The sequence below is a fragment of the Eupeodes corollae genome, chromosome 1 (assembly GCF_945859685.1).
Source record: "Eupeodes corollae chromosome 1, idEupCoro1.1, whole genome shotgun sequence".
NCBI lineage: Eukaryota > Metazoa > Arthropoda > Insecta > Diptera > Syrphidae > Eupeodes > Eupeodes corollae.
In genome coordinates this window covers 76,221,583-76,242,150 of record NC_079147.1, presented here as the reverse complement: position 1 = coordinate 76,242,150, position 20,568 = coordinate 76,221,583, and the positions used below count along the sequence as shown (strand labels likewise).

The window sequence follows — 20,568 nt, the reverse complement described above, 5'->3', positions numbered from 1 at the left end:
GTATTGGAATCTGCACAACGCAGGGAAATACAAGAAATACAGATACATATAAATACAAATCTGAATGTGAGAAAAAATACAGTGTTGAGAACTGTTTTTGACTTCCTATAAAATAAATAAATTAGAAATTTTGTTTGACATTTTAATTTAAATAATCTGAAATAATTTAGCACAAAGAATATGCGTTATGGAGAAAAGCCGGGAAGTTTTGGAACACGTCCATTGAGTTCATTTTGACGTTTTATGGTAGATGTTAACATGTATTGGCATCTGCAGAACGCAGAAAAATACAGATAGATAGATAGAAAAAGTGACAACTCTTTTTGACTTCCTATAAAATAAATAAATTAGAAAAAGCTAATAAAAGGTAAATAATATCCACAAATCTGAAAATGTTTTCGAATAAAAGGGAAAACAAAGCTTTCATATAAGACTGTAGCCGTATCTATTGGGTTTTGCAATAAAGGTGGGTTGATGTCGTGGCGTTTGCTGTGTTGCACGTAACGCAGCCGCCGTTGTGCTAGAACCACATGTCGTCTAGGTCCATATGTTTCAATTTGGGCCATAAGAAATTAGTTATCATTGTTATGTAGCGCTCGCTGTTGACGGTGACTTCCTCACTTACGTTGTTTTCAAAAAAGTTCGGACCAATCACTCCGCTGCCGCCGGCCCAAAATCCACACCAAACGATAACTTTTTGAGGATGCATTATCACCTGGCGATCCTCGCGTGGGTTGGTGTCGTCATATGTACGGCAATTTGCTTGTTAATACAGCAATTCATCCAAAAATGCGCCACGTCACTAAAAACTGATTTTTCGGCCAAAATTGGGGTCCTCTTCCAAACCATTCAAAGCCCAATCAGCGAACAAACGGCGATGTCTATAGTCATGAACTTTGAGCTTCTGGGTGAGTTGGATCTTGTACGGGTGTAGGCCCAAGTCCCGACGCAAAATTCGACAAGTTGAAGCCTGCGAAAGTCCGAGTTCTTGTGCACGGCGAGGAATAGACTGCATCCGGTTCTGCTGTACACTTTTACAGACGGGGCGGCGAAGTTCTCGGCCGATCTTGCGGTTCTTGAAAGTACGGGTGTTGGCTGATTGCTTACTGAACCGTTTACCGTAAAATGGGAGCAATACCCTCAACTTTTGCTTTCACTCATTTTGGTACTAAAGTTTTATCATTTGAACGCTCTTTTTAAACGAGTAACTTGCAATGAAGATTTGGCATAAACAATTTTAAAATAAACAAAATATTTGTCAGATGTTACAAAAACAAAATAGCGGCCACGGGGCGCCAAAATCTACCCGCGCCTATTTAAAAACCCAATATAAAGAAATTTTAAAGACATCGTAACTTTATAATACCACTAAATAAAATAATAAAATGAGGTTTATGACAGTTGACATGTATACAATTTTTATGCTAGATTTGAAGATTCTGTAACAGTTTGTGACCCAAGCATCGTTTAGTTAAGTATTGGTTAACTAAATGAGACACGTTTTAAGCAAATCTAAAAGATACGGATGATAATGTTTCTACAACATTGGGCCTAAAGTACTCCCACGGGCATTCGTGTACCTTTTCCGAAGAAGTGTTTGAGCTCCCCTCAGTTCTTCTCCAATCTTGACAATTCCTCCTCTATTGTTCTTTTCCACGCGCTTCTCTGTGTCCCGACTCTTCTGCCTTCTTGAGTGGGTGAATTCCTCTGCATCGCTTGTCCTGCAATACAGTCATTACTTTTTCGAAATGTGTGTCCAATCCACTGCCACTGTTCCCTTCCTATACTTGTGTCAATGGGTTCCTGATACGTTTTCCTATATAATTCTAAATTGGATATACAATTCGGCCAGAAAACACTTAAGATGTTTCATAGACACCTATTAAAGAAGGTCTGTAGTTTTCTGGTAATAGTTGCTGTTATTTTCTAGGTGCTAAAACCATACAACAATACTGAGCAGAATAGTCTTCACTACTTTGTCTTCAAGTTGTGAGAATTGTTCCTCTTAAAATTGGACAGAATCCCGAACGCAGCCTAAGATTTCACGATACATCTAGCGATATCTTGTTTGGTTCCGCCTTCTGTAGAGATCATACTTCTAAGATACTGAAAAGTCTTACTCGTTGCTGTGCAATGCTTACCAGAGACGATGAGTGGGAGGTTCCAGGGCTGAGAATATTAGTTTTTCCAGTGTTGATTTTAAGCCCCAAAATGTTTGCTTCTCTCTCCACCCTTGTTGCCATTTGATGGAGATCCATTTTCCTCTAAGATAGCAAGCATACATCGTCTCCAAAATAAAGATGTTTTAGGCATGTTATCAGAGACGCTGTAAAAGCCTTCTCTCGATAAACAGCATGCGAAGTGGTGATCTATACTCGACGCACTATTCGATGAAGATCAGCAAGGTGATTATTTAATCAACGCAGGGTCAAGAGTTCTCTTACTTGTTTATGATAATCTTAACTACTATTTTGGCGACTAATGAGACTATATAAAGACCGAAAATCAATCTGTCATTCTGGTTTGCCTACAATTTAAAACGTCTACAACTATTCTAATATTAATTCACCACTGCTAAAGTCAATTCACCACTGTTACACTATTGGCGTTTTTCTTTTTTAGTTCAGAGTAGAGCTCGAACTGTCAAAAAAATAATTGCGTTTCTTTTTTAGCTCTGATCGTTCAGAGCTTCAAATTCGTGTTTCTGTTTTAGTTCTGAACACAAATAAGATGATGTTTGAAAGCCGGGAAATTAAAAAAAATCATAGTCAACACACTGAAACTTGTGGAAGAGGCTGAAGAGAAGGAAAGATAATCTAGAACAAACTTATTGCATATAGCATTTTTATGAATCAAATTTATTTCAGGCGTCAAATGGACCAACCCTAAGACTGTTTTTTTTTTAATTAATTTGATTAAAGAAAATTTTGAACGCCTTCAAACAGACGATATTTCAAATCATGACAGTTTAGTGCTCAAGTAGTTACATAATTAAATCCGAGAGCTCTGAACATACTCTGCTCGGAAATCTACTCTTGCTAAAGTCAATTCACCACTGTTAAAGTCAATTCACCACGAATTGATGAGATAGTAGTTTTTTTTTTGTTTCTTAAGGGGGCGGCGACATTAGCTATTGCATTTTTTTGCTAGATGTATCTCTGATTGAAAATGGCAATAAATTGTTAATTTGTAACTTCACTACATTTAAAAGTGTCTACGGAGTGTCTACACTTTCTAATTCAATAAAAATGTATAATTGTCTGAAAAAGACATTTCTTTTATTATGTAAAGTAAACTTGAAAAAATACCAGCAAAAATGTAAAACATGTAATGTAAAGAGTTCTGATCCAGGTAAAATTATACGTTCCAAAAATTATCTTTTTTGAATTTAAAAACCATGACTATTTCATAAAAGTATTTTGATAATTACAAAAATGTGAACAAGTTTAAACAATTTCACTATAATTTAAGTTTTTTAAAACTAAAAAATCTGAAATTCTCAACACAGCAATTTAGTTAAAAAAAAAACAACAACATCTGTCAAAATGAGTAAATACACCGCATCGAATTGTTGTTGTATTTCCATTATTCATAGACCAAATGTCAAAATTACAAATACTATATTGTAAACAAATGGGTGTTGGAGGGTGAAACGTACGAAAGATTTCGGTATTTATATGGAGTGTCTTTGGATTTACATTGATTCAATCGATTTTGAAGTTTGTATGACATTTCACAACTGACATTTCAGTTTTCTTTAACTTATATCCAGAATCAGTTTCTCTTCTTTTTTTGAAGAATTGTAATTTTGTGTTCGAAAACTCAATTAAACATTTCAAAGTCTTCTATTAAAAGATATTTCACTTTTTGGATTACCAATGAAAATTGCCATAAGTTGACAGCAAAATTGATTTATGGAAATCACTGTCACTTAGAACAATTTTGACAAACCCCTTCAAATAGTTTTTCTTTAATCCACCTAAAGAAGTGTTCAATTTTATAATCCCTTTAAAGAATTTTAAGGCAGTTGAGTATTAAAGTTATATATGTATGTATGTATGTATGCACATACGTGCAAGATGTGAACTTTTGATCGACTCAGTTGCGAGCTTGATTTAATTTTTGTTTGTCATTATGACCTACACAATTAATAATATTGAATATAAGATTATCAAAAGAGATTAATATTTCTTTAGGTTTATTTATAAACTGTCTTACTTTTTGATTAATTATAAATTTAAACTTTCGTGTAAGTATAAGTATATTCTGACGTATGTACATTCATATTAATTTCAAAAAACAGAACTCATCATTCTTTGTTCATTCAATTTACAAAGATCAAATATTATGACAATGAAATGATGACGCTTAGGATTAAGCGATTTTTATTTTTGACAGACAGAATATTTTAATCATACAAAATACAAACAATGAAGGCTTTATATTTAAATGGAATGTATAGGCATTAAAAATATAATTATTTGTCCAATAAACTCAGGTAAGGAAATCGCAAAACAGATTAAACCATCAACAATACCAGCATTGTCAACAAACAAATGTTTTTTAAAACACATTGGCACTTAAAACGTCATCTGATTTGTTTGGTTTTTCATGCTGCTAACGTATGTGTGTATATTCTAGTTTTTGAAAAGTGGAGCCACTGAAATAATGTGTAGCGATGACGGTGTTGACTCCGCTTTAATGTGCGTTGATTGATTGGAATATAATATATTAGACGTTTTTCTTTGGACCCAGCAAACTGCATATGAACAAAAGAAACTTCAAATTTAGTACATTTATTTTGTCATTCTTGTAAGTCACAAAAAAAGAATAATAGTTACCATAATTCCGCCAGAGGGCATCTGATAAAATAAAGAGAATTATCCTGAAAATAAAATTAATTTGAATCTATTTCAATTGTATTCAAGGTGTAGTTTTCTTTCATGTTTTTAAAATAAGATGGTAAATGTCAATTCGCAGATCATTTGTTTAAATTGTTTAATAACCGATATGAACATGAACATCAGAAAATCATATTACAGATTCAAACCGCTTCCTGCTAACTGCGCTGTAAACAGATTGGCTCTTAAAAGCAAATTAATATAAATTTTGGTTCAGTGGTCCGTTTTAAAATCCAAAGACTTCACTCCATGCACTTTACAGTGTTTTGCTTGATGATTAAATGTATATTTCATGAACAATTAGATAAACACCTATGGCCAATTAGGAACAAGATTTGATTTTTTAAATATTGCTGGAATGACATTTTGATCCAGTTATTGGGAATACAATTATTCAATAACATAGAGTAAGTTCCTTTGTAATCAGAGCTTCGATAACATTACACTGATTGTCATTCTGCTGAAAAAAACTCGATCTAAAGGGTATATTATTCGTTAAAAGTACCCCCCCCCCCCTTTAAGTTACGAAAATCCCTTCTAGTGCTAACTGCGCTTCAAAATCTGCCACGCTAGCAAAACACATTTGTAAGATTTTTCATCTATACTATAATCTATATATTCTTCTGGGCACGTTCCAAGTACATAATTTGAAAACAGCATCTGTGCATGTAAAATAGCGAATAAAAAACCACGTGGAATTTATGGCTGAAACACATACACGCTTCGGCTTCGTCTGCGTTACGGTGCACCTGCTTCGAGGTTGCTTTGAATGACATTTCTATTATTTCATCCCTCCAAAGAGCAAATATTTTGTTTGTTGACATTTGATTTGAGCTGTCAGGCAAAGCAAATGTTCAGATAATTGAACTAGAGCTTCCGTTTGGAGTCACATTACGTTACATTACGTTCTTTTCCTTACGATTGTCAAACGAAACTTAAGGTCGAAGCTTCATTGTAATAGCATGCATTGAATTCCTATGGCTGAACTCGTAAACGTCAGGCGAAGCCGAAGCTAAAGCGTTTAAAACTGGTTCTCCTGCTTCGCTTTATCAGTTCGGTCTCGTTCGGACACAGCCCTACTGAACCGAAGGAGGTCTGCTCCTCCTAGTGCCAAGACGTCCCGATTGTACAGGAGTCGCTGTTTCACGGTTCGTCGTCTGTCGTGGTAGATTAACGGAACTGCCAGTCTATCCTGTATCAGACCGCATCTATCTAAAAAGAGGAATGCCTCTGGTGGAATGAAGCCGTTCAAGCTTACTTACTTACTTAAGGTAGCGCTACAGTCCGGGGCGGACCTGGGCCTCAACCAACAAGCGAATCCAGCTAGCTCGGTCCCTAGCTAGCTGTCTCCAGTTTCGCACGCCAAGTTGGTTGAGGTCCTCCCCCACCTGGGTGCGCCACCTGAGTCGCGGTCTTCCTCTACTGCGCCGTCCCTCGGGATTGGATTCGAAGACCTTCCGGGCTGGAGCGTTGATGTCCATCCGCTCTACATGACCTAGCCATCTAAGCCGTTGAACTTTAATTCTGCTAACTAGGTCAGTGTCGCTGTACAGCCCGTACAGTTCGTCGTTATATCTTCTCCTCCATTTTCCTCTAGGCGTACGGGACCAAAAATCACCCGAAGAATTATTCTCTCGAAGCATCCTAAGACGCTCTCACCTTTCTTTGACAGGGTCCAGGCCTCAGCGCCATTGATAAGAACCGGGATGATGAGTGTCTTATAGATGATGATTTTAGATGCTCGAGAGAGGACTTCACTTCTCAATTGCCTTCTAAGTCCAAAGCCGTTCAAGCTTGCACTCTCTAAATACTCGTAGTTCGGATAGAATGCCCCCAAAATTAAATTGTTGGTCAAAGACATAGCTCTGGCAATGTGACCTCGAACGAGTTTTATCACGAAATTGTCAATTCTGTTGATTCGAGCCCCGTTGTATAGGACCTCGTTGGAATAATTATGAAAGAAGATTCAGCTGTTCGATAAAGCCCGAAACTTCTCCATCTGGGAAGGGGCACCGTGGAAGCACACAGGACAACCATAAACGATCATCGGCCGTATAAAGGCCATGTAACAAATTACCTTCACTCTGGGGTCAAGCCGACTGCTAAAAAACAGCCGTTTCGTCACAGCGAATGCTCCTCTGGCACTGGTCAGTGCAGCGTTTATATGTCTGTCGAAATATAAACACTGATCTAACCAGATACCGAGACTTCACTACACTTTTGCAAGCTAATGGCTGCCCGTGAAGATCAACGATGACCATCTTGCTCCAATTCTTACACGTATCCCTCGTGGCGTAGCCAACGGGGTCCGGAACAGAATTGTCTCCGACTTCTGGACATTTATTTTCAGTTTCCAGTCGTCGCAATATCGCTGAATCTTGTCGAAATCACGCTGCAAGAGAATTCTAGTAACCTCAACCTTTCAGGTCGTTCTGTACACAATTAGATCGTCGACCTTTGTAAGACTACCTTTCAGATCGCTGGTGTAAATACTGAAGAGAATCGGGGAATTCACCGCTCCCTGTTGCAGACCATTTTTAATTGAGAATGTTGTGGTAGAAGTTACATTGCCACTTTTGACAACAAACTTTCTACCGTTAAGCATATCATAAAGTATATACAACAATGGTTTGCTTACCAAGCCAGCTCAGATTTAGGTAAAGACCCTCTAACCATACGGTGTCAAAGGCCTTTTCCAAATCAACCAGAACAGCACCTGTGCATTGTTGTTTTTATTTATTCCATTGGACCTGGATATCAAAAACGAGTTTAGACGCAGCATGAATTGTGTCATGACCCGCCTAAAACCCGAACTGTTTATCCGGAATTATTTGGTTGTCCGCATCCCACTTAGTCAGAGCCCTATTGATGATCTTTTCGAAAACTGAGCTGATGCTCTGAACAGGACTTATCGACCGAAGATTTGATGGGTTGAAGTTGGCCTTTCACTTTTTCGGGAGAGGATGAACCACAGCGGTCTTCCAATGCACTTGATAATATGCGTTATTCAGTGCATTGTTGAAGAGTGTGGTGTAAATGTAAATTGGTATCATCATCGAAGAAGTTTCAGACAGGAGACCATTAATAAAAATGAGAAAAAGTGTTGGAGATAGAATAGAGCCCTGGGACACACCAGCCAATACTACTTGTATTGAACTATCCGAAAGATAATTACTTATACAATGTAGCAGGGATTTATGAAAACCGAAAGCACGCATTTTCGATAAGAAAGCCTGATCAAAATGCTTTTGAAATATCAAGTGTAGTAATATTACTTTCTCCAAAGCGATGTAAAGTTTGCTCCACTGTTCGGTGAGATGAACCATGAGATCACCAGTGGACCTATTGCTACCAAAGCCGTATTGTCGGTCATTAAGAAGCTTCCGTTCTTCGAGATATTTCTTGAGCTGATAATTAGTCAGCGTTTCCATGACCTTGGAAAGAAATGTCGGTAGTTAGATGGTGAGGAAGATTCGCCTTTTTGGGAATAGGGTTGACAAATGCGGTTTTCCATCCCATCGGAACGAGACCTGAGGAGTAGGACAGATAAAAAGATTAATCAGAGGTTTTGTCAGCGTTGAAGAACACTTCTTCAGAACAATAGCGGGGAAACCATCCGGTCCACCGGATTTATGTGTGTTTAGATCTCTTAGAACTCTTGCCACAGTACGGGTGCGAAAAAAGATTGGCCCATACTCCCTCGATGACAGGCGAAGTCAAAACACTCACTAGCAGCGTTGAACTGGAGGCAAACTACCTAGCAAAGAGATTTGCTTTCTCTAAAGAGCTTACAAATTTAGTGTCATTGACAAAGAGCGTAGGAACCAAGGAAGAGGAAGAATTCCTCATATTATTTATGAAATGACCAACAATTTTGTCTGCTTTTGGCACATTGCAGTCATTTTTGGCGTTGTAAAATACAGTCCGTCGATTACGGGTGTCCCTGACCTCCTGGCTTGCTTAACTTATTCCGGTTTTCCTCAGTTGGATTGGATTGAAAACTACTTAAACTTAACCTCTTGACCCTAACAAATTCTTTATAGCTCGTATCGAACCATGCATTTTCCTCAGGTCTGATGCTTTAAATCCTATTCGGTATAAAAGTTCTCATTCCCAAGAGAATAAAACTTGTGAGCGCTGGGGCCAACGTCGCTATCGAGTGCATAATGACCAGTTAAATATCCTAAAATACTTATTGAGACCGTCCCAGTTGGCTTTCTCGTGTTTCCAAACGGTTCTCTTAGGAGCTCTTTCTTTAACTGGAGAGTTTTAACAAGAGAAATTTGCTGATACGACCCAATGGTCAGATGTGCCTAGAGGGGATAGAACACTAATAGTGTACTTACCAGGGTCAGAAGTAAGAAACAAATCAAGAGTGTTTTCTGCTCCACCCATCACCTCGATCTCCAACAACTTACCTTCATAGCATAAAAAACAAAACCCAAAGCTTGATATAAGGTTTACCATCTTCTTAGAACCAAGCTTTCTGTGTATAAATAAGGCAAGGCTGCCAAGTATTGGAGACATGAATGATCTGGGACGGACAACTGATATAATGCTATGCCCTATTGCGATGCACTTCCTTTTTCTATTTTCAATGTTCATTTTCTTTAATAAAAGAGTTTCCAGGTTTTAGGTACACAATCGTCATGGACACATGACTAGAGTTATTTTACAAACTAAAAACTAATAAGCTTTAATTTTGTAGAAGATACATTTTTTTAAAACGACAAATAGTTTTCAAGATAAACCCAAAAAACCGTTTGTTTCTTTTCACTGCCGCTAGAGTTATTTTATAAACTATAACAGATAGGAAAAAATTAACAAATGCTTTTTTTTATAAAATTTAATGAGCTTTAATTTTCTTGTACAAATTTTTTTGATACGACAAATAGTTTTCGAGATAAATGAGAAAAACTAAAACAAACTGCGTGTTTCTCTTAACTGCCGCTGGAGCAGTCATCACCAGGCATACCTTAGTAAGTGTGACTTTTCGAAACAATCGGAAAACTGACTGGGCTTTATACAGGAACTCATTACAGAGTTTACTAGAACCTGGACTATCTAGTCCTTCCTCTAACGCTAACGAACTTGACAACAAAGTCAATGACCTTACCTCAGCTATGAACAGATCGCTAGAAATTGCTTGTCCCCTTATACACATAAGAAATTAAAAAAAACCACAATGGTGGGCCTCAGAGCTTGACTCGCTCAGGAAGGAATGCAGGAAACTTTTCAACGGGGCCAAAGCTGCTAGATTAGCCTCTCATTGGGAGTCCTACAAAGAATCCCTAAGAATCTACAAGAAGGCACTAAGGAAATCCAAGCGATCTTCTTGGCGATCCTTCTGTGGCATGAAAGAAGAAACTTCTGAAGCCTCTAGGTTACGGAAAATTCTTTCAACTAATCCAGCTATGCCAAGCTGCTTGAAAAATGCAGACGGCTCCTGAACTAATTCAAGTAATGAATCACTGAACCTACTATTGGACACTCACTTTCCTGGTAGTTCTCTTACCGAAACTTGAAAAAGTTATATACGTTCAAGTTCAAATACAACATATCCACAAGGACTGATCACAAAGGATAAGCTACAATGGGCTCTCAACAGCTTCAAACCATTTAAAGCTGCAGGACCAGATGGAATAACACCAGCCGAATTACAAAAGACTTCTGATATGATTGCACCAATCCTTGAGGCAATTTTTACCAGCTGTCTTTACCTGGTCCATGTTCCCTCGGCATGGAGAGAAGTTAAAGTTGTTTTTATACCTAAAGCAGGTAAATGCTCCCAAGTCAATCCTAAAGATCTACGACCTATAAGTCTATCATCATTTCTTCTTAAGATCCTGGAAAGATTGATTGATATCCATTTAATGGCACGTATGGATACAAGACTTCTGTCTTCGTCTCAACATGCCTACTGTAAAGGTAAATCGGTGGAAACAGCGGTACACGCTTTAGTACGCACCATCGAATATTCCCTCCATCATAAAGAGTTCACTATGGTTGCTTTCCTTGACATCGAAGGTGCCTTTAACAACGTGGACACATCTGCAATTATATCTGCACTGACATCTCTAAATGTAGAGAGTTCGCTTCGGGAGTTAATTCATTAAATGTTGGCAACTCTTCTAGCAGACGATTCGTTCGTAGAGGGACACCCCAAGGTTGTGTTCTATCCCCTCTCCTCTGGAACCTAGTGGTGAATGAAATCCTAACTAGTCTGGATGCGGAGGGTTTCAGAGTGATAGCCTATACGGACGACCTTGCTATAGCAGTTTCAGGAAAGCATCTTAATATCCTAAAAGAACTCTTACAAAATGCCTAGGACCAGACTAATACCTTGCGCTGATCGACCGATCTGGTCTTATTTTCGAGGAGATACAAAATTCCATTTGTCAACCCTCCTTATAAAGGGTGATTTTTTTGAGGTTAGGATTTTCATGCATTAGTATTTGACAGATCACGCGGGATTTTAGACATGGTGTCAAAGAGAAAGATGCTCAGTATGCTTTGACATTTCATCATGAATAGACTTACTAACGAGCAACGCTTGCAAATCATTGAATTTTATTACCAAAATCAGTGTTCGGTTCGAAATGTGTTTCGCGCTTTACGTCCGATTTATGGTCTACATAATCGACGAAGTGAGCACATGGAAGATTTTACGCAAAGATCTTGGTGTAAAACCGTATAAAATACAGCTCGTGCAAGAACTGAAGCCGAACGATATGCCACAACGTCGAATTTTCAGTGAATGGGCCCTAGAAAAGTTGGCAGAAAATCCGCTTTTTTATCGACAAATTTTGTTCAGCGATGAGGCTCATTTCTGGTTGAATGGCTACGTAAATAAGCAAAATTGCCGCATTTGGAGTAAAGAGCAACCAGAAGCCGTTCAAGAACTGCCCATGCATCCCGAAAAATGCACTGTTTGGTGTGGTTTGTACGCTGGTGGAATCATTGGACCGTACTTTTTCAAAGATGCTGTTGGACGCAACGTTACGGTGAGTGGCGATCGCTATCGTTCAATGCTAACAAACTTTTTGTTGCCAAAAATGGAAGAACTGAACTTGGTTGACATGTGGTTTCAACAAGATGGCGCTACATGCCACACAGCTCGCGATTCTATGGCCATTTTGAGGGAAAACTTCGGAGAACAATTCATCTCAAGGAATGGACCGGTAAGTTGGCCACCAAGATCATGCGATTTGACGCCTTTAGACTATTTTTCGTGGGGCTACGTCAAGTCTAAAGTCTACACAAATAAGCCAGCAACTATTCCAGCTTTGGAAGACAACATTTCCGAAGAAATTCGGGCTATTCTGGCCGAAATGCTCGAAAAAGTTACCCAAAATTGGACTTTCCGAATGGACCACCTAAGACGCAGCCGCGGTCAACATTTAAATGAAATTATCTTCAAAAAGTAAATGTCATGGACCAATCTAACGTTTCAAATAAAGAATCGATGAGATTTTGCAAATTTTATGGGTTTTTTTTTAAAGTTCTCAAGCTCTTAAAAAATCACCGTTTATTAAAGGAATCCAATTAAAATTCTCAGACGAGGCTAAGTACCTGGGTCTTGTCTTAGACAAAACACTAAATTGGAAACGCACCGTACAGGAAAGAGTATTAAAAAAAGCTACTGTAGCTCTCTTTTCTTACAAAAAAGCTACCAACAGTTTAATATTCACCTTTGCTGGGTGCCGGGCCATAGAGACATTCCAGGTAACTGTAAGGCAGATGAACTCGCCAGGAACGGTACAGTACAGCCCATCCTACCACGTTTGGCAAGTACTGGCATACCAATCGCTACTTGTAAACTGTTGCTAATGGAAGACGCTGTGAGGTGGGCAAGCACCAGGTTGAAAACATCACCACGTGTCAAGCCACAAAGAACATCTGGCCAACACTTGATTTAAAACGTTCAAGGTGCTTGACTTCTTTAAGCAGATCGCATATAAGCTCGATAATAGGTGTCATAACTAGACACTGTCTAATAGGAAAGCACGCCACGAGACTAGGCGTATTCTCAAATGACTTTTGCAGAAGCTGTATGGACGAGGAAGAAACGGTTCTTCATCTTCTCTGCACATGCCCTGCTCTAGCTCGAAAATGGAAGAATTACCTAGGAGAATTCTTCTTTAACGATCTAAATCATATCGGTATAATCAGCCTCTCACGTTTCGTATGGGACTCAAGCTGGTTCCATTGAGCTTAGGAGAAAGCCTCAAGATTCATGTGGTATCACAATGGGCCATTAAACTGGCCTAAGTGTGTCCGTTTCCATCTTGGACAGCCACTATAACCTAACCTAACCTAAGTGTGCCAAGTTTCAAAACTGTTGGATTTTTTTTGAGGTGAAGGCAATTTTCTCCGTAGATCTCAGCACACACTCCTTTGGCAGTTTTCTGGATCCTTGCCCCAACCCCTGGAACTTATTGTTTGTGTACTCATTAAATTTTTAGCTTAGTTATACAGACACTTCCAAAGTAATAATCGTCCCTATTATTTCGGCCATAGCTTTACGTTTGTAATCGCATAAATTCTATAAATGAAAATAAATAAATTAGGAGCCTCATATTATAAGAGCTGTCACATTTTCAAAAAATAATTTACTAAAATTTTAACCGAATTAAATTTAAATTAGTCCTTCAAAACAATTTATAATTAAATTTACATACACATGCATATGTATGAAAATATATATAAATATTTTAGTTTCAAATGTAACACAAGCCCAAATCATGAACACTTATAACTTTGCAAACAAAATTACGTGCGCCATGTGGCAGACCTAATCAATAAACCACCCATAGTCCTAAAGTCCTGAATAAATCTGGAAAACATGTCACATCCTATGTATACATATATAAATCTACCTTTATCATGTAACACATTCATACCTATGTATATATATATATTTATAGTACATCCAAATATCTAATCTACATTCTATATATGTATTTGTTTTTTTTTGTTTTACTTTCAGGCTCTGGGAAATTTATATTTCGTCCACCGGTCGCTAGAAGGGGTGAAAATATGGAACTTCCTTTCACACGAATGGGACTCAGCCGAAGGGAAAAACATTTACACGGGAAACATTGAGACTATCTCCACCAAAGAGAAATCCAAATTTCCGCAACACTTCTTTCCGGAAGTAAGTATAATATAACATTGGCATACATCATGTCGTACATAGAATAAGTTCATCATTTACAGTCTGTACAACAAGTAAATGGACAAATTTATTGTGAATCAGATTGATTAAAGGGAAGGAACACACATTCATTTATGCTCTTCACAGAATGAAAATAAGAGACAAATAGGTAGTCAGGAAAAGGATACATTTTAACTAAATGCATTTTAGATATTTTGAGAATTAGACGAAGGGATTTAGAATGAAAAACGAAACTATCTGCCATCTGTCACTTAACTTAAATACATTTCTGCTTGATGAAAACTTCTTTCACAGGAAATTACTTTAACTCTGAATAATAAAATATTTCCATTTTGAAATCTTTTATTCAGATGTGAGAAAAAAGCAGGCTTTGAAGAGAATGCAATCTTTTATGAATGCAATCATTATAAATCATTTATTAAATTCACTCATTTCACCAAAAGAGTGGGACTTCAAATTTTCAAATTTCGCCACTGCAATCATTTTGTTTCCAAACCTTTTACTGCAAACAATTACTTACTTACTTACTTAAGGTGGCGCTACAGTCCTGTGTGAACTAGGGCCTCACCCAACAAACTTCTCCATCTAGCTCGGTCCCTAGCTGATGTCTCCAGTTTCGCGCTCCAAGTTGGGTGAGGTCACTTTCCACATGTGTGCGCAACCTGATCCGCGGTCTTCCTCTACTGCGCTGTCATGTGGGTATGGATTCGAAGACTGTCCGTTCTGGAGCATTGGTTTCCATGCGCTCTACGTGACCCAGCCATCTTAGTCGTTGGACTTTTACCCTTCTCGCTAAGTCTACGTCGCTGTACAGCACGTACAGCTCGTCGTTACATCTCCTTCACACCCCTTTGATACATACGGGACCGTAGATCACACAAAGAACTTTTCTCTCGAACGTACTCAACCGCTTTTGTCATAGTCCATGCTTCTGCACCGAATAGCAGGATTGGGATGATGAGGATCTTGTTTTCTGCGTTTACAGAGAACCCTAGGTAGACGAGGTCCTTGACTACCTCAAAGTTACGTCTGCCAATGGTGACGTTTTGACCAAGACGTCGGTGTTGTATATCCTTTCTTGACGACAGCATGTAGTTTGTTTTGCCCTCATTAACCGTTAAACCCATTTTTTCCGCTTCTGCCTCAATACTCACAAAAGCCCCATTGACATCACGCTGAGTTCTTCCGATTATGTCAATGTCATCAGCATATGCTAGTAATTGGACAGACTTTTGAACGATAGTGCCTCTAGTGTTGACGTGTGAGCTCTGCACTATTCTTTCAAGTACGATGTTAAAAAAATCACATGATAGTGCATCACCTTGTCTAAAACCTTTTTTGACATCGAAAGGTTCTGTTAAGTTGTTTCCAACCTTTATGGAGCAGCATGAATTCTCCATGGTCATCCTGCACAAACGGACGAGTTTAACAGGGATGCCAAAATTAGACATGGCTCTATACAGCTCGTCCCTGTAGATGCTGTCATATGCGGCCTTGAAATCGATGAAAAGGTAGTGGGTGTCGATTTGGTGTTCTTGAGTTTTTTCCAGGATCTGCCGTAATGTGAATATTTGATCAACTGTGGACATTCCTGGTCTAAAACCACACTGATAAGGACCTATCAGGTTGTTGACGATGGGCTTTAGACGTTCACATATTCCGGCAGAGAAGATTTTATAGGCGATGTTAAGTAGACTGATTCCTCTATAGTAGGTGCAGTTTAGAGGGTCCCCTTTTTCCACGATCGGGCAAACAATACCGAGGTTCCATTCATCGGGCATGCTTTCTTCCGACCATATCTTACAGATAAGTTGGTGCACGCTCCTAACCAACTTATCTCCAGCTGCTTTAAAGAACTCGGGATTCAAGCAATCCGCTACAGCGGCTTTATTAGACTTCAGCTTAGATATGGCAATCTTGATTTCGTCTAAGTCGGGAGGATTGTTTGCTTTCGTCGACTATGTTGAATGGATCATCCTGCCTGCCAGCGGAATTCGGTTCGTCGTTGCAGTCTGCTGAAGTGGTCCTTCCACATCCTCAGCATTGACTGAGGTTCCACTTTAATGTTTCCACTTTCGTCTTTGCAGCCTTCTTTTCTAGGTTTATGTACCTGTGAATTTCGTTTTACCTGTTCATAAAACTTCATTCCTGCTTTTAAACCTCTCAACATCTTCGACCTCACGCTTCCCATGCCCTCTCTTTTTCCTTCTGAGAAGTCGGTGTTCCTCTCGCCTTTTCTGCTCATGAGCAGCTCTCGTCCTTTTATGCAGTGCCGCTTTGCGTGCCTGTTGTTTGGCTGTATTTGCCTGCCGACATTCCTCATCAAACCAGGGGTTCCTTGTTGGTGGCTGCTTGAAACCCAGCACATCAGATGCGGATTTTTTGATTGCTTCTTGGCAATGTTGCCACTGGTTTTCGATACATTGTGTTGGCGGTAAAGAACTTCGAGAGAGGTTACTTGTAACTCGGTTGGAGGAGGATTTGGCGATCTTTTTCGATTGTAGCCGTTTGATGTTTTATCTTCTCCCAGCACCTCGCTGTTTTGTCTTGGGTCTGAAAATCCGAAGTGCTACCTTGGCTACATCGAGGTAGTGGTCCGAGTCGATGATAGCTCCTCGGAAAATTCGGACATCCATGATGCTGGAAGCGTGTCTGGCGTCGATCGAATATGGCCAATCTGGTTGACGGTGGATTGATCTGGAGAACTCCAAGTTCCTTTGTGGATGTTGAGGTGTGGAAAACGCGTTTTGGCCACCATGACGTTTCGCCCAGCAGCGAAATCTATGAGCCTGAATTCGTTGTCGGAAGTGTTGTCGTGCAGGCTGTTTTTCCCGATTATTCCACCAAAGATGTTTTCCCTTCCTAGCTTGGCATTAAAATCGCACAGGACAATTTCGATATTGTAGCTAGGGCAGTGCTCATATGTTTTGTCTAAGAGCTCGAAGAACATATCTTTGGTGTTGTAATCCTTCTTTTCTGTGGGACGTGCGCGCATATCAGGCTAATGTTGCCGAATTTAGCCTTGATGCGTATGGTCATGAGGCGCTCATTGATGCACCTATAGCTCAAGACTTCTTGCCTGAGTCTGGCTCCAATGACAAAACCGCATCCAAATAAGCGCTGCTGGTTTTCGTGGTAGCAGTCACCATACTAAATATCGCAGTTTTTCATCCTCTTTTTTCCCGGCCTATCTCATTGTATTTCCCGGATGGCTGTGATGTCAGCTTTATACAGTCTAGGGCATCCGCTAATTCTTCGGCCACACGTGGTCTGTTAAGGGACCTAAAATTCCACGTGCATATTCGAAGTTCTATGTCCTTAATTCGTTTGCGTACGTATTCAACAGTAAATCCGTCTGTATCCGAGGCTTGTTGGTGCTTCGCAACTATGAAAGAATTGATTGAAATTATTTGAGAATGCACTTGAACGACCATGTTTCGAAGTTTGATTAAAAGTGAATTGTCATCACTTTTCAATTTCAAGTGAAAGCAAATTGCATGTTCTTCAATTCGATCGATTCCTAAAAATTCGAAATTGCTTCGAACTGTCAGAACTGAAGGATCATCAATTTTTATGTTATTTCTGAAGTAAAATGTTTGCTGTTTTAAAGATGGATGCAATATTATTGGCAATTTGAAGTAAAAAATTGAAGCAGAATTCAAGAGAAAAAATAAGATAAGTTATGATACATAAAGTAAATTCTTGATTTTTAGTTTTAAATTAAGCAAATTCGCCTTTTTTATATGTTCTTAAGGGAAATAGAACCTTTTATAATACCTTCATCGATTCCTTCAATTCAAAAACTTACTATAACCCTCCGATTCCTAGCAGAAGCAAGTTTTCGATCAATTCGCAGAAATACTAAATGTGATTTGAATGCGTTAAAAAAATGGAACAAACTGAAATACGGAACATCCATTTGCATGTTCGAAAATCTAATTCACGATAACGAATTGTGGAAAACCCAAATTCACTTTCGCAAAGTGTATTCACAATAAGTGAAAAGCAGAACATGGACAGAAGTCTTTGCATACATTTGAAGTCGTTGCTTTCAATTAAAGTCTACGCATTTACTTGAAGTGTTATCATTCTTTTAAAGTCTTTACATTCTTTTCAAGTCATTGCTTTCATTCGAAGTTTTTGCTTCCACTTTACACTAACTTAAAGTCTTTGTCACAAATTAATAAATATTTAGTAAATTTGTAAACCCTTTGCAATAAAAAAAATGTTGGGCCTTTGCATTCTTGCTTAAAATTTAGCTAAACAAAATATTCTAAGGTTGCCCATACACATCGCACACCAATTTTCGGTGTCAGACACAAAGAGATTAGAATCAAAATTTTAAAAGTGTGTATTGAAGTTTCACTTAAGAATGCAAAGACTTCAAAATAATGCAGGGACTTTTTAGTGCAATGCAAAGACTTCAAGGGAATACAAAGACTTCAAGTGAATGCAAAGAATGTATAAAGTCCCAAATGATTGGAGAAAAAATGATTATAGTCTTTTTAAGGGCAAATTTATTTCTGATTTCAATCTTTGTATTGAAGTCATAAAAGTTTCCATTCTTTTACAAGCTTGTAAAAAAGTAACTTTTTGTTGAAATTGTAAGTGGGCCTATTATTTTAAATCTGTCACACTACCATGAAATTTCTATGATGAATCATTAACGATTTTCACCATAAAAGATCTTTAACAATTCGTAATCATTAGTTTGATTTTTTATCAACTTATGTTATGAAACCTTAAAAAAAATATCTACAAACAAACAGACCTAAAATCTTTTATTATAATCAGCTTTTGCTCGTATGGTATCGTCTATTTTTTTAAATGTGCTCAAATTGAGAACGGAATTTGGTATAAATGGTTCGTGTTCAGAATTCTGACATTTAATTGCTAAATCTTAAATTCTGTTAAAAAAAAAACGCCCATCGAGATCACTTAAAAATTTTAGTTCAAATTAAGTTGTTCCGTGTTCCTGCAAAAATAATTTAATTTCATTTTATTTAATCGTTGTTTACGATTGGCACTTACATTTTTGGTCTTTTTACAATATATCGATGAACGAATGGAATATAACTATCGATTTTGATTTCACACTTAAGCAAATTTTTACAATGGAAGTAACAGAAATGTGTCATTTATGCATCATGACAGATTTTTTAAAAGATGTTGATATGCCAAAAATGCGATACGTAACAGATTTTTTGACAGCTCATACTTTTGTATTTGATTTTATAACAGAATAAAAAATCTTACCGAAAGGCCTTAACATTGCATATTGTTTGGCATTTAAAGACATTTTTACTTATTGAAATGATTTCTTTTAAAGCAATTTTATTTCAAAAACGATCCGTTTTCTTTATTCAAGTCTAATATTTTAATCAGTAGAAAACATTGTAACAATATAAATGGTTGTCACTGTTTGCTTTTACAATTAATACACAATGTTGACATTAAGGTCTGTTTAGAAGCTCCGGCTTTATGAACATTTAATGCCATGCGAACAAACCCTAAATTGCTGTCACATTATGAAATAATACAATACTAATGAAGTTTTCCATGGGCAAAATCAGATTTCTGTCAAAAATTGATAATTTATTTTCGTGGCGCATAGATTGCAACTGTTTTTTTTAAATTTTAGTATTGCCATTTCGTGTGCGTGTTAACGAGTGCAGCAGAGCTGTCAAATTTTAAGCTTAACATGTGTTTTATAATTGTATTAGTATTAGTGCAAAGATTCATTAATCTGCTGAAAGATCCAGATCTGCAGATTTGATCCTTATTCAAAACTAAATCAATTTATATCGCCCATAGAATGACAGATCTAGATCAAAAGCAAATTTATTTTATCTACCCAGAGCAACCATATTGATAACTAATGCAGAACACAAATTAGCTATGTTTTTGACGTTTGAATTTTAGCCTTATGCAACAAATTAGATTCAGAACAATCTCCAATTTCTTTTGTTTTCAATTAAAATCTCCGCTGCAGATGTAGGTTAAGCCTAGTACATACTTCCTCGTGAAGTGAACGTTCGCCAGTGGAGAAAGTGAACTTTTGACATTGCTCACTGGTACACACTTGTGAGTACACGTTGTGAACATTTGACTTCAACTTCACCAACAGTTCCCGTACATTTTGCACGTGAATTGCCCGTGAACGAAAACTCTCCACCTTGTTCTCCACTCAGCTTCACGAGCAAGTTCACGGGTGAACCAAAAACTGAAATTTGTATGGGTTCACGAGATGGTTCACAAGTATGTACTAGGCTTAAAGAACAAAATAAAAGTACGACAGACAGGTGACTAATAACGCGTTTGCTGCAAATTCTATTTTAGACTTCAAACATTAGTCTAGCATCAAAATAAAAGATTTCTAGCTAAGAACAGAATATTGTCAAACCTATCAGTAAATACAACGTTTTCAAATGTCTCACAATAACAATCCTGTAAACTTGAAATTTTGAGTGATGTCATTGGGCAGGTTCA

General features: G+C 37.9%; 1 protein-coding gene across 3 annotated transcripts in view; it reads left to right on the top strand.

Annotated features, from left to right (window-relative positions):
- Positions 1–20,568, top strand: part of LOC129938347 (inositol polyphosphate-5-phosphatase A) — a 143,982-nt gene that overhangs the window by 52,136 nt on the left and 71,278 nt on the right. For all 3 annotated transcript variants that reach the window (XM_056045838.1, XM_056045837.1, XM_056045836.1), the window contains exon 3: positions 13,891–14,058. In XM_056045838.1, the coding sequence (XP_055901813.1) occupies positions 13,891–14,058 (168 nt within the window). The remainder of the gene's footprint in view (positions 1–13,890; positions 14,059–20,568) is intronic.